Source organism: Chiloscyllium punctatum, chromosome 39 (genome assembly GCF_047496795.1).
Source record: "Chiloscyllium punctatum isolate Juve2018m chromosome 39, sChiPun1.3, whole genome shotgun sequence".
NCBI lineage: Eukaryota > Metazoa > Chordata > Chondrichthyes > Orectolobiformes > Hemiscylliidae > Chiloscyllium > Chiloscyllium punctatum.
This window is the reverse complement of record NC_092777.1, coordinates 45,175,577-45,190,458: the sequence shown is the minus strand read 5'-3', so window position 1 is coordinate 45,190,458 and position 14,882 is coordinate 45,175,577. Positions and strand designations below refer to the sequence as shown.

Genomic DNA, 14,882 nt, shown 5'->3' with positions numbered 1-14,882 from the left:
AATGGTCTCAAAGTATTTCACGTGGATGTAGGAACATAGAAAATAGGAGCAGAGTAGGCCATTTAGCCATTCAAGCCTACTCTGCCATTTAATATTATCATGGCTGATCGTCCAACACAGTCCCTTCGTCCTGCTTTCTCCCCACACCCTTTGATCCCTTTAACCCTAAACACCATATCTAACATTTTCTTTAAATGTTTTGGCCTCAGATGCCTTCTGCAGCAGAGAATTCCACAGATTCACCACTTTCTACGTGAATTTCACTGCATCTCATTCCTAAATGGCTTACCCCATTTCTGTGACCTCTCTGACACTAACCTCTGATTCTGGACTCCTCCCTGGTCATCAGGACTATCATTCCTGCATTGACTATGTTTAGTCCTGTAGGAATTTTATAGGTTTCTACGAGATTCGCCCCCACTGCTCCCCACTTAGTTCTCTAAATTCCAGTTAATTTAGACCTAAGTGATCCATAAAGGAAAACTGCCTAGTATACGACAAATGGAGATACAGGGAGAATAGACCAAAACTGTGGTCAAAGAGGGAGGAGAGGGAGGTGGAGAGGCAGAGTCTTTCAGGCCTGTGGGCAGTGTCACCTCAGTGGCTGAAATCAGCCAATGGTGAGAGAAAATAGAAAAAACTTTTAAAAATTTTGACGTACCTTCAAAACTATAAGGCTAATCCATTGGGACGGTGAGTGAGTTCTTGGAATTAACAATGGGGAGGGGTGTGTCATAGTATGGTGGGGAGCGTGACCCACTTCAGACTCCACATCACTGATACCACACTTTGAAACTGGCCTTTATTAATCTGTAGCATGTAGACATGGGAAGAGAGAGCCGGTGAAACTCTTAAGACGCAGTTGTTTCATTTCTGTTGAATTGTGGGCAGCATAGATTTAAGATTCTGGCAATCTTCTCAGCACAGCAGACTGCTGTAGTAATACACAGTATCGCACAGTAGCAGGTCTTGGGATCATGCCAGAGAGTTTCTGCACTGTTAGCCTCCAGTCATGGCTGAGCTATCACAACGAAACACAGAACTGAGGACTGCTGTTCAAACAGTGGGACTCAAGGGAATTCAGAGCGAGATCTGTCCTGCTATTGTCACATGTGAAATAGAAAGCTTTAAAGTTCAGGGGGTGGGGGCAGGGGGGATCTGGGGCTGTGGTGTTTAAAAAAAGAAGCGATGCTAAGTCGAACCTTTGCTGACATATTAACTAAGTTTCAGATTTAGTTATCCTCATTGGGTGATCGATACTGGTCAGTGATTGAGGTGCTTGTGGGCTGCACATCTCAGGACAGGATCAATCCCCAATGAAACCCATCCTGCTGTGCAAAATGATTTCCTCTCATCTGACACCAAGAAACAATGCCAGCAGCTGGAGACTTGGCTGTAGTTAATGTGTTCCAGTCTTGTCAGCTGAACATGGGCAACAAAGTGGCAAAGAAACTGAAACTGGAAATATTACAGGGACTTTAAAAACAATTAAGACATTTTTTTTTACTGGTAGCTATAACAGAACTGGGAAAAGGAGGCTGTCACTTTGAATTGAAGATAAATGTGACTGAAACCTTTTGAAGTTATACAAATTATCAGTAAAATGCCTGGAGTTAAATATTTGCAATCTCACAGCGGTTAATAGGGCTTTTTGTTTGGATTTGAAGGCAACTACCTTTTGTAAACCTACCTTAAAAGTAGCTTGCAGCACTTTGTTTTTCCTGGTGACATTTTTACATCTATTGGCAGAACCTTTCCTGGTTTGCCTTCTAGATGCCAATTTTGCAGGTACAGAAGAATCGCCAGGAAGTAATCTCCCATCATGCAGCAGGGGCCGCAGATCAGATTCAAAATGGTGCCAAATCGTCACCTCCGCTGGCCCCTTGGAGTTCTTCATCTTTTTATTCTTTTCCCCTGCTTTCAGTGCTTTTTTCTTCATGGCTGGCAGCTTCTCGGTCTTTTTAACTGCATTGCTAGATTCCAAGCCATGCTTGGCAGGACGTTTTTTAATCTTCACATCTCCATCTGCGCTGGAAAATCCAAGAGTTCCTGAAAGCACAAAGAAGTGGAATTTACAATTCACCCACTGGCCAGTTCAAGAGGTAAAGCAGGAAGTCACCATGGTCTGAACCCGGCCCTCCCTAATCATCAAACATGAGCAATGCATTGAGTAACCTTTAATCATCCTGGCACACAGCAGCAAAAGCTTTAGGAGAATGACCACAAACGTAAAAGGTCTGTACGTTATAGTGGACTCTCAAGTTCCGAGAGAGTTCAATTATTATAGCTACTTAGCTCAAGTCTTTGAGCTTTTCTAAGACAATGAAGTATGGGATGGGGGAAATGAGTTGTTTTCGTAATAGTGGTAACTGTTAACAATGACCACTCATGGCTGCTGCAGAATAAGTCCTTATTTGTATGTGGTCCCTCTGCACAGCTGTGAAGTAAAATGAGGTTTGAATAAATGAATTCCCTCTGCCATTGTTTATCAGCAGCAGCAGCAGCTCTTTGCAATATCCATTTGGAAGCTGCCCTAGGCCACGTGCCGATCATGCAAGTTTCCTATGGACATGTTTCTTTTTCCTAATAATAAAATCATAACTGGGAATGGAAATATGCAGTTGTGGTTACATGTGGCAGGTGGTCCCCATTAACAGATTTTATTGCAAAGTACATTTATGAGGCTTTTGTTTGGAACTTTTACGGCTGTTTTTTGACAGTTGGCTCTCATTTGAGGGTGGATGTAATACCCATTTGAATGGCTACAATAATTAAATTTAAAAGGGGAGACTTGCCCTCAGCTAAGCTTTTAAGAAGGAAAATGTGCACTCCATTCATTTTGTGACTGATCTGATTTCATAGAATAGAATCCCTACAGTGTGGAAACAGGCCATTTGGCCTAACAAGCTCACACTGACCCTCTTAAGAGTTACCCACCCAGTATCATTGCCCTACCCTATTACTCTACATTCCTCCTCACTAATGCACCTAACCTACACATCCCTGAACACTATGGGCAATTTAGCATGGCCAATTCACCTAACCTGCACATCTTTGGACTGTGGGTGGAAACTGGAGCACTCGGAGGAAACCCATGCAGACATAAGGAGAATGCGGAAACTCCACACAGTTGCCTGAAGCTGGAATCGAACACGGGTCTCTGGCACTGTGAGGCAGCAGTGCTAACCACTGTGCCACCGAGCCATCCCAAACATTCGGAAGCAATATTTGTTATAAATTTAATTATTGGATATGAACATCTCTGGCAAGGGCAGTCCCTAAATGCCCTTGGGGTAAGAGCCTTCATAAAACACTGCAGTCCAACTAATGTAGGTACACTGAAGGAGAGAGATCCAGGAAATTAATCAGGCAACATTGAAGAAATAACAATATAATTCCAAACCAAGCTGGCCAGTGACTTGGAGGGGAACTTGTTGATTGTGATTATTCCAATTGTCCCCTGCTCATGTCCTTCAAAATAGTGGAAGCCATGGACTCAAAAGATGCTTTTAGGGGAGACTTGGCAAAATGCTGCAAGCTTGTAGATGCTACACACTGTGGGCCAATGGTGCAGAGGGTGAATATTTAAGATTGTGGATGGGATGCCATCAAGCTGGCCGATTTGTCCTGAGTGTTGTCAAGCCTTTTGAGAGTTTTTGGAAACTGTCCATGCAGGAAAGTGAGAAATATTCCATCACACTCCTACTTGCACCTTGTAAATGGTAGGCAGGCTTTGGGGAGTCTGGAGCCGAGTGTCTCACTGCATAATTTCCAGTGTGTTCTTGTAACCTACTGCTGTCTATGTGCTCTACTGTTATCTGGGTGGTTCCTGATGTCAGTCATTGCAAAGGGCATCTGCAGAAGCCAAGAGAGAACTCTGTACATCCCCCAACACCCCTGAGGCTAGGCAAAGGTGGGCAAAGAAGAATTCCACAACATTTCACAAATGAAATGAAATGACAAAAATCAAAATGTGAACGATCTGACACACACTTCAAGTCATGAACAATAACAGATTCTATAGGTCAATGCTTTATCCAATGGCACGGCCAGTGAGAAACCCAGTTTTGCAGATAATCCCTCCGTCAGTTAGTGATAGGAGATAATCACAAGGCACTCATAGCACTACAAAGTAACATCGGGGGATGCAGAGGGGAGAAACGCAACCTTACACGGCACAGTATTTCTGAATTGCATTGCTCCCAGCATAACACTCAAAATGGTACCAGCAGCGTTTGGTCATGACAAAACCTGCACTATTTATTCATTTATTTATTTCATATCAAATATACAACTATATAGAAAAGCTAAAGTTAATGTCAAATTCAAGGGCACCATTTCAATATGTTTATTGATCGTGACCAGAGTCTTTACCATTTATGTTACTGAACTGCAATGGCCAAGCAATACCATGTAAGTTCAGTTACTTACCGAGGAGGCCTTGCCTTTCCTTCTTTTTCTTTGCTTTCTGATTGGCTTCCAGCTTCACAACAGAGGAAGGTGATGGACCAATGTCAGTTGCAGTGAGACTTGCTGAGTACTCTGTGCGCAGCCCCGGGTTGGAGTCTTTGATTGGCAGTTCAGTGATGGCATCACTGCCATCAGCACTGTTATAGTTGTTGTCATCTTCACTCATATCTGAAGCAAAGAAAGATTGGGGGAAAATAGACAAGTTAGCCAAGAGGTTTGTGCAGGCGTCCATTCAATTATTCCTAATACTCAAATCATTTGGGCAAAACACAGAGTTGAAGGTGATGTTACTGCATCAGTGTTTGTTTTGACAATGAGTCAATGTGAAGACAAGCTATTGGGTAAAAGTTCATCACTCTGCATTATCCTACAGCTGGTTTGGGTTTCAGATCATACATTGCAAACTGTCAAGAAGACACATAATTCAAGATTTCAGTTGTTCCTATCTCCAAAATGGATTCTCTCATTTTGCAACAGTGCCTGTTGACTAATATCAACCTCACTTTAGCAGGTGAGCAAGCTTATAAGCTTGTTTTGCTTTGGGTGTGCTACTTAGGAAGAAAGATGCAATGTTTTCCATTTGGGAAGCAAGTCGAACATTCCAATTATAATGGGTTTATGTTGATGGGAAGCCTCTACTTTAACACAGAGTCATAGAGCTACACAGCATAGAAACATACCCTTCAGTCCAACTTGTCCATGCTGAGCAGATATCCTAAACTGATCTAGTCCCATTTGCCAGCATTTGAATCATATCCCTCTAAACCCTTCCTATTCACATATCCATCCAAATGCCTTTTAAATGTTGCAATTGTACCAGCCTCCATCACTTCCTCTGGCAGCTCATTCCATACACGCACCACCCTCTGTGTGAAAAAGTTGCCCTTAGGTCTCTTTTAAATCTTGTCCTCCTCACCTTAAATCTATGCCCTCTAGTTTTGGACTAGCCTACCCAAGGAGAAAGACTTTGGCTATTCATGCTATCCATGCCCCTTATGATTTTATAAACCTCTATAAGATCCATATAACCTCTACAAGCCTCAGCCTCCAACACTACAGGGAAAAGAGAACATGCCTCTCCAGCCTCTCCTTATAGCTCAAACTCTCCAACCCCGGCAACATTCTTGTAAATCTTTTTGAATCCTTTCAAATTGCACAACATCTTCCCTCTAGCAGGGGGATCAGAATTGAACACAGTATTCCAAAAGTGGCCTCACTAATGTCCTGTACAGCCGCAAATGGCTTCCCAACTCCTATAGTCAATGCACTGACCAATAAAGGCAAGTGTGCCAAACGTCTTCTTCACCATGCTGTCTACCTGTAACTACACTTGCAAGGAACAAAGAACTTTCATCCCTAGGTCTCTTTGTCTGGCAACACTCCCCACGGCTCTGTATACAGGTGTCTTCTGATACCTAAAAATCTAGTGTTCCTATGAAACCATTCGGAAGTCAAAATGATGTAAAACAAAAAAGCAATTACCAATAACTTAAAAATGGGAAAAATGTTTGAGCATTCTCAGACCCAAAAAATAATCTATCAAATCATACCAAATAACACATAAAACCTAAACTAGCACTAACATATAGTTAAGGCCGTTTAAGGTTGGGGTGGTGGGAGGTACAAGATACCTTAGGACACATCTTGCTAATGGATGCACAAAATAAATTGAGATAAAGCATAGATGGTCACAGACACAGTTCAAAGCTATGGCGGCTTGATGCTGAGATGCCTGAGTGTAGTTCCCAGTGAAGGCGCCTGGCGGCGCCACTCTCGCTGCACATGCTTTTTCGTAAAAGCGAAAATCCTCTTTCGGTTAGCGAAAACAGCTACTAAAGCGAATTGGCGTAAAACGAACATTCGAAAAGCAGGGGATACCTGTAAGTAATAATTGAATAAGTCCTGTTCTTTTGTTTAGATTTGTTCAGTGCTGGAGCTGATTTCCTCACTTTCTTGGAGCAGTAAGTTTTTATAAGTTTTGTATTGGTTTTGAAACTTTTTAAAGAGTCTTAGCCAGGAAAATCATAGCCAGCCAACCGGATTTTGAGCTCCTGTCACTACAACAGAACAAAGAGACAAGGGACTGCAGATCGATGAACCAAAAGCTTCCCTCTTTGTATTGAGGTGCTTCACTCATTCTCAGGAACCTCCTGTTCGAGTCAAGGTGATATCTGTGATTCACTTGGAGACATAAGCACATCCAATGATGTAACCCTGCTAAACATTGATAACTTAGTGCTACTCTAATGAAGTACTGTGCAAAGCCACTGCAGTAATCCATCAATGCCATAATAATACTGTTATAGAAAGGTCTCCCTTTTATTTCAAAAGCATATATTTTCTTCAGAGAAAAGTCTTGAAAACTTAGGATGTTAGATCAGGAAAGATTATGGGGAGACTGGTTGGAGGGGTATAAAGTGATGAAGGTAAAGCGGTGCAGTATACAGAAACTGACTGCTCACTGAGAATGAGTGAACAAGTACGTAAATTTAGATATGAGGTTTAGGATGAAAGGCAAAACAACTTTCTGAACCAAGGACTTTGAGTGTGCACAATCCACAGCCAGAATTAATGACTGGAGCAGGTACCACATCAACTTAGTTTGTTGAATGAAAAAAAGAGGAAGATTAGTACTGCTGCTTGTGTAGAGATGAGACACTAGGACTGAGTGGTTTGTCTCCATGTTATCATTTCTAAGTGGTTCCCCATGATACTATACCAGTAATTAGCTGACCAGCATCTGAAGAGAAGCCATCACTCTCTGTGGACATCCATTCCTTTTCAGTCACTAATGCCTGAGCTTCCTGTTTCTGCTTCTTATTGCTGGCTTTCTGCACTTTGACTCCAACAGCCCGTCTCTTCGGTTGAATTCCGGGTTTCTTTTTCATGTCAGAGTTAGTCTTCTGAGCTGCTTTACTTTTTGAAAAAGGAACTTTACTCGTCGATAAACCATCTTCTTCGCCTGATTCTATTTTTGAGGCTGTGATTTAAAATAAAGTTGGCATCTTCAATTAGCAGGTCAATATTATGTTTGAAAGCTTGCATTCACTTAGACTTTCTCTCTTACAAGACTCACATTTAGTTAGACTTTTGTGTAGACGTTTCCATTATAACTTCTTACGTGCTTACCGATGAAGGACACTACCTAGTTAATCCTGTCACACTGATGGTAGTGTCTCTCATGAGCCATGCCTTTGGTTTTTTTTGTATATCTCACTCTATCCTGTCACCACTGCATGGATACTCCTTTGTTCCAAACTGCTCTACTGCTCAATGTGTCTGCAAAGCTTTCTATACTACTGTGAGTAACAGAAAATCAAAGTATTACAAATCAAATTAATGGCTCAAAGTATGATTGTTAAAGTGAGAATTAAAATCTACTTGCTTGCTCTGATTCAGTTACCCCACCCTCAAACCAGAGGACTGCTTGTTCCCCAAAGTGTGAAACATCACAGGAAATTAATAAAACTGAATAACTTACAAATGTACCCCTTAAGGCAATGATATCTGGTAATCAATGAGCTTATGCCAGAAATATGTAACAGGAAGAATTCTTGTATCAATCGCTAACTCCCCATTGAGTAAATTTCACAGTCAGGAGAAAAAGTCACAAATGGCCACCAATGGAGGACAGTCTTAATGGACTGACAGCAGAACATCCAAGCCTCAGAGAAAGAAGGTCACATACTCGAGAGCTCAGTTGCCCCTGTTGGGACCAGAAGCAGCTCTAAGGAGTCACTCCATGATATTGAGACTTACCAGTGAGTCCGGGAGGGGTGGCGGAGACTGAAGTGGAGGAGGGGAGCATCAGTTCCTGGAGGCCAAGGGAGTTGGCATAAAGGGTTGGAGGGATAGCAACATTTTGAAGGAGTATGGTGCCCCCAGTGGATACAGGACATCTCCCAAAGGAGGCAACTCACTTCATTCATGTACTTAGCTTAAGGTTGAGGAAAGATGTCCCTGCTTCCTTTGTTCCATCTTTCTCAAATGCATGGATTACTGTTACGGAGGCAGATAGAGAACTTCAACTGGCTATTTATTGGTGACTGATGCTTTAATCACCTAACCTCAGATTTGAAGTGGGTGGTAGTTTGAGGTATAGCTGAGGGGTGGTCAGGAGGTGGGGGAGCCAACTCTTCAATGTTACATGCCTACCCCTCACTCCTGACCTGGAAATATGCTGGAGAGCTGGTGTGGAAACTCTCCTATGTTTCCAAAGAGCAATTACAGGGAGCCTAAGTTCTTCAGCATCTATAACAAATGGATTGTGTGTATAGGTGACCTAGATATAAAATTAAGCTCCTGCCATCTGTATGTTTGCTCCAGAATGAGTGCTTCAAAGTCATACAATGATTGCAGCATGTGAATATGGGACAAGACCCATATAAATAATGATCAAAATAATTTCAATGTACCACTAAAGACACAACATTGGCCAATGACCAGTTATTTGTTGCATTTGATTGAAGGTCAGCCTCTTTGGTATTAATACCTATGTAGAACAATGGAGGTTGGAAGGAAAAAGGATGTTTATTCCAATAAGCTTACATTAATTTTTAAAAAGTATGTTGAGGAGAAGAATGGATGCTTTCTTACTCTTTTCTTTCATTTCCATACAAATGCTATTCATTTCTCCTGTCCTAACAAAAGATTATATTCATAATTATTTACTTGCCTGTGCTCTGAGATCCTGACTGATTTGTTGTGTATTTCTATCATTTTTGCAATCTGTCTCAGGTTTTTAACATTTTTCATATCATGAAGTGAGTGAAAGTGGTTTTTCTGACTCATGGAAGCCTTTGCTTTTCTGAAGTTCAGAACCTAGTTCCAGATCTTCTCACAGTGCACTTACCCTTTTCAGAAGTTGCTGTACTATGCTTGGCTCTCTCTTGGCTGTGTGGGATTGAGGCGGTCTTTGCTTTTCCCAGTTGTTTCTGAATCTTGCCAGGCAGGGCTGTTGTTTTCCCCCTAAAATGGCTGGTGTTGGCTGATTTCAGAATGGCTGTTGTGTGTGATTTATTTGCAGCTTTACCCAATACCTTTTGCTTTGGCCTTGAGCTGTACTTTCCCAACTTAGATGTGAGGTTGGTCTGAGGAGTGTCCTTTTTCGCTTTTGGTTTCATCTGAAAGAAATCCACGATACATGTGAGGTTAATGCCATCATTTGCTCAGATTGGTGCCTATTGCCAGCATTTAATTATTACAACACTAAATTCTATCTCATACCAATATTCCAAGTCACCAACAGTGACTCTGAAAGCTAATTAGTTCTTTCTCAAAACTGTAATGTAAACAGTTTGAAAAGTTAACCCTGTTAAAGTTATACTTCCTTTCTGATCTGCCTGAAGGATGCTATCAAATGAATTGCCACTGTACTGTTTATCACTTATATGTTTTCTGATGGACCTGATCCCCATGGGGAATCTGAAATATTTCCTGAAGAAAACATAGGTGGTCTGAAATGTAGAACATAGAATGAGAATGGTCTTTGCATTTCCTTCATCCATCTGCACTCATAAAAGAGGAAAGCGATGCAGAAACAAGAATTCACAAGAGGAGGTCATGGGTGACAATGTCCTCCATAAACCAAAATATTCTTAGACCAATGCTTCCCAAGCCTTTTCACACTGCAACCCCATTTTGCAACTTGAAACTTGTCATGGTGAGTGCAGGAGGAGGAGGAGGAGATAACCAATGAGAGTTGGGAGAGAGAGGCCTCAGGCATTTCTGTCATGGACCCCACAATGCCTCCTGGGGCCCAGACCCCACTTTGGGAAGTCCCGATCAAGGCAATAAAAAAAATTGTCTGCTTGCACCTCTGAGCCAATCGAATCGATGGGTGGAAAGTGGGGGCGGGGAAGGAGGTGGGCTGAGAGACGAGACGGGACGGGACGGGACAGGTGGGGCTAGAGATAGGAACTGTTTTGATCATGAGGTGCCTGTTTTGATCATGGTTGGGACAGGCTTGAGGGACTTATTGGTTTTTTTCCTGCACCTCAGTATCAAATGTTCTCGATAACTTTCTGAAATGCGTGAGATGGAAGTCAAAAGATATACAAACATAGGAATATGAAACTGAAGTAACTTTCTGAAATCATTTTGTGATTTTGTTTGGTTGCTATATTTGCTGATGACACAAAAATGGGTGGAAAAGTAAATTGTGCAGAGGGTATAAAGAAATTGCAAATGGATATAATACGATAGGTGAGTGGACAAAGGTCCTTCCTGCTTTCCCCATATCCTTCAAGGACGTTGTCTGTTTTCAGTTGCCTAGACCTTAGGTATGCTTGCTTTTTTATTGATTAAGCTGATAATTTCCCCTGTTATCCAAAGTTCCTAAATCTTGCCATTCCTGTTCTTCATTTTCACAGGAATAAGCCTCCCCTTCACTCTAATCAACTGACCTTTAAAAAACGTCCACATGTCAGATGTGGATTTACCCTCAAACAGCTGCTCCAATCCACAGTCTCCAATTCTTGCCTAATTAAGTTTAGCTGAACTAGGTTCAGTATGGCTACTTCCTTTGTTGGACTACCTACACACTGTTTCAAAAAATCTTTCTGGACACACCTAATAAATCATTCTCCATTCAACCTCCTGGCATTAAAGGACTCCCAATCAATATGAGGGAAGTTAAAATCTCCCACTACAACAACCATTTTATTTTTACATTATTCCAAAATCTGATTACATATTTCTTCCTCAATCTCCTGCTGGCAGCTGGGAGGTCTGCAGTACAAGCTCAGTATTGTGACTGTATCCTTCCCATGCCTGAGCTCTATGCATAATGCCTCACTGCAAGATCCCTACAGTGTGTCTTCCATCAACACAACTGTGATATGATCCCTAACCAGTATTGCAACTCCCCCACCTTTTTTGCTTCCTCTTCTGTCTCATCTAAAGCATCAATATCCTGGAACGTTAAGCTGCCAATCCTGTCCCCTTTTCAACCATCTCTCTGTGATAGCAACAACTTCTTAACTGCATGCATTACTCCAGCTCTAAGTTCATCTGTCTTACATATTATATTTCTTGCACTGAAACAAATACAGTCCAAGCCTCCAGTTCCAGCCTCTCCCAGACTGATCTTCCTCTTAGTTATACTTGCCTTACTCTCAAGCCCTTCCCCAGTCTCTATACTTACTGACCTGCTGCTCCAGTGCCCCCCTTCACACCCCCATCATAATAGCTAAAACCCTCCCAAGTGGCACTATCAAACCTCCCTGCTGGGAGATTGGTTTTACTTCAGTGCCATATGACAGATTTGATTGTCAGACATAAATTTGAAGATTGATGTAATGGGGGTATGGCATAGCCTAGGCATCTTTTGATGACTCATTATTGTGCATTCCTGAATGAACAACGAGAAATGATTACTTTTTTTCCTTCTCAATGTAGTCTTTCAAATTTCCAAAGGACTTTTTCAGAGAGACCTAGAGACAGAAATGAAAACAGCTCTGTCCTTGTCCTTCACCTCGTTTGTGTATACCTGATGCATTCACACTGGCTATACTATGCTGTTACCACAACAACTTTTGTTCTTTGCATTAAATGCAGCTATAGAATATCCCTGAGCCCTGTCAGACTCAGCGTGCCTTCCAGAGCTCAGAATGGTAAATGACGTCTTTAAAGCTGAAGGTTTATTAATGAATTTAAAAAATGAAAACAAAGTACTGAATCAAACCGTGTTAGGAAATTTAGTGTACAATGTTTGAAAAATCTCAGGCTCAGTATTGTAATCAGAATATAGAAAGGAGATTGAGGGCTTGGTGTCATGGTGCAATGACAACAACCTCTCTCTCAATGTCGGCAAAACAAAGGAGCTGATCGTTTACTTCAGAAAGAAAGGAGGAAAACATACCCTCATCTACATCAACAGAGTGGAAGTTGAGAGAGTCAAGTTGCTCGGAGTGATGATAACAGACTAGCTGTCCTGGACTTCCCATGTAAATGCGATGATTAAGAAGGCACAACAACACCTCTTCTTTCTTAGGCAGCATAGGAAATTCGGTATGTCCATAAGGACCCTCACCAACTTTTACAGATGCACCACAGAAATCATACTGTCTGGGTGCATAACGGCCGGGTATGGCTCTGCCCAGACTATAAGAAACTCCAGAAGGTTACGTGCACAGTGCAGACCAGCATGGAAGTCAACCTGCCATCCATAGACTCCACTTACACATCTTGTTGCCATGGAAACACTGCCAATATCATCAAAGACTCTTCCCACCCCAGTAATGCTCTCCTACAACCTTTTTCGTCAGGTAGAAGATACAGCAGCTTGAACACACACACTAACAGGTTCAGGAACAGCTTCTTCCCTGCCGTTATTAGGCTGATGAATGGACTCTGTAACTTCAAATAGTGTTGATCTTGTTAATGTTGATCTTGCTTTGCACACCTCCTGCACAGTGTAACCTGTATGCTTCACTCTGTCTAAGCACCCTATGATCTGTATCTCCTTGCTTACTGTGATCTGCCTGTACTGCTCACAAACAAAGCTTTTCACTGTACTTAGGTGCATGTGAGTATAATAAATCAAATCAAATTCTTCCTGGAATCTAGCAGATCTTGCTGTCACTGTAAATTATTTTTTTCTCTGATATCAAACGAAATCCTGTGAATGGATCAACTTGTAAAAGAACCAAAGTCATTTTGTGCCCTCAGGTGCTTTACTTTTGATGTTGCATCACTGTTGTAACATAGGAGTCAGCAGGTGTGTTGTTCACTGTCCAGTATTTTGCCCATGTGACTACATATACAATACACACTGAACAAAGAACATTGGTAAACATGACAATTGTGCAGTGGACATGGCTGGAGAGGGCTGCTTTTCACTTCTTGTTAAGAAGCATGTTCTTTCCAGTAGGAGTCATGGATTCATATTTATGAGTGAATTCACTGGCTGATTTCTCTCTCCCTAAATGAGGATGTTGAACTTGATGAAGTTACCTGTATCTTCAGCCATAAGCTGAGGCCAGGAGCAGGTGGGAAAAGAAGTTGGAGGAATATTGCTTAGCAACGTGGTTCAGCTCCATACATGACCTTTCCTTTATTAACTTAGCCATCAAAAGAAAACAGTTCAAACATTAGACGCATTTCTTTGTTGCACAATCAAGAACGATTTACTGACCTCTGACCCAGTCTTATTTCCACTGTACTCCTGTTCCTTACTTTCCCTCCCAGGAAGTTTGCATTTCTTCTTCTTGGGCTCCCCTTCATTCCTCAGTTCCTCACAGAGGAGGCTCAGGCCTGTCCTTATGGATCTAGAAATAAACAAAAGAAAAGGCTGCCTTCAATACTCTGCATTATCTAAGGTGATTACTGTAACAAACACATCCTGACAGGGCAACTTGGTCTTGCTGAGCAAGCTCCAGTTTAAAGTGATAATCTCTGAATCACTAATTAAACTAGATTAACACTGGACCATTCACTGCTGTTTTTGAGCATTTCAATAAATAGGTTTCTACTCTGAGTCACTTAGCATTAGGTTTCTAATTGACCACTGGCACATTAACGCTGAGGAATTTTCCACTTTCTGAGAATTAGGTGCATTTTCCTTTCATTTCTTTCTCCCCTCTCTCGCACCCCCACCCCACTTCGCAAAAGTACATTGATGGATATTAAAAGACAATGAGAAAAATGTGCAGAACAGATGGTAGCAACTCCACTTTCCATACATTTCAAATCCCCGTCCACCCCTCCCCTCCCCTTACACTAGAGGTACTGATTCAATTCAAGGTCAGATGAATTGTGATGACCAAAAAATGCTCTCTAAGCATTTGCACTCACCTCTGCTCTCAAGTTAGTTCACGCACCGGGCACTATTAAATTACCATCCTGATGCATGTGTTGCAGTTTTCTTTGAAGCAGAAAGTGACAGTGGGTCAGGGGAAATAACTAGGGTGACTTCCACTAACATTTTTTACTGTAAAATCCTTGTACGTTGTAGTTTCAGAGAATAAATGATTTTAATCTGACATTCGGATGTGGTGCATTCAGGAAAGTCAAAGCTGACCTGTTTATTCATCCTCTGTAACGGTTTCCTCATATTGACAGCCTGTGAAGGATCCTCAACGTTGCTGGTGGAATCTGAGATGTGCTGCTTTGCAGTGAAACCATAGCTGCATGATCTCATCTGGATTCGATCAGAACAATCTCATATAGGATAGCAGCCAACACACAAAAAAAAATTCACTTTTTTTTCAAGATTTGGGTAGGTAAGGTCATGGAATTGAAATGTGACCTCTTGTTATTTTGATGTTCCGTTTCAACTTTCCATCTGTTTGCTATTTGGCTCATAATTTTGTTAAAACTCCTGTTCAATCGCATCTGCCTTTTGAGCGCTTTCGTAGCAAGGTTAATACACAGATTGGAAATGTCAGTGATCGCACAGGAGTAGGAAAACA

General features: G+C 41.7%; 1 protein-coding gene across 8 annotated transcripts in view; it reads right to left on the bottom strand.

Annotated features, from left to right (window-relative positions):
* The window catches only part of bahcc1b (BAH domain and coiled-coil containing 1b), a 244,742-nt gene that overhangs the window by 62,162 nt on the left and 167,698 nt on the right, over positions 1 to 14,882 (bottom strand). For 6 of the 8 annotated variants that reach the window (XM_072558583.1, XM_072558582.1, XM_072558584.1 and 3 more), the window contains 5 exons: positions 13,607 to 13,739; positions 9,323 to 9,593; positions 7,190 to 7,450; positions 4,432 to 4,638; positions 1,691 to 2,049 (listed from right to left, as the gene is read on the bottom strand). In XM_072558583.1, coding sequence (XP_072414684.1) covers positions 1,691 to 2,049; positions 4,432 to 4,638; positions 7,190 to 7,450; positions 9,323 to 9,593; positions 13,607 to 13,739 — 1,231 coding nt within the window. The remainder of the gene's footprint in view (positions 1 to 1,690; positions 2,050 to 4,431; positions 4,639 to 7,189; positions 7,451 to 9,322; positions 9,594 to 13,606; positions 13,740 to 14,882) is intronic. The other 2 variants (XM_072558586.1, XM_072558588.1) reach the window with 1 other exon arrangement.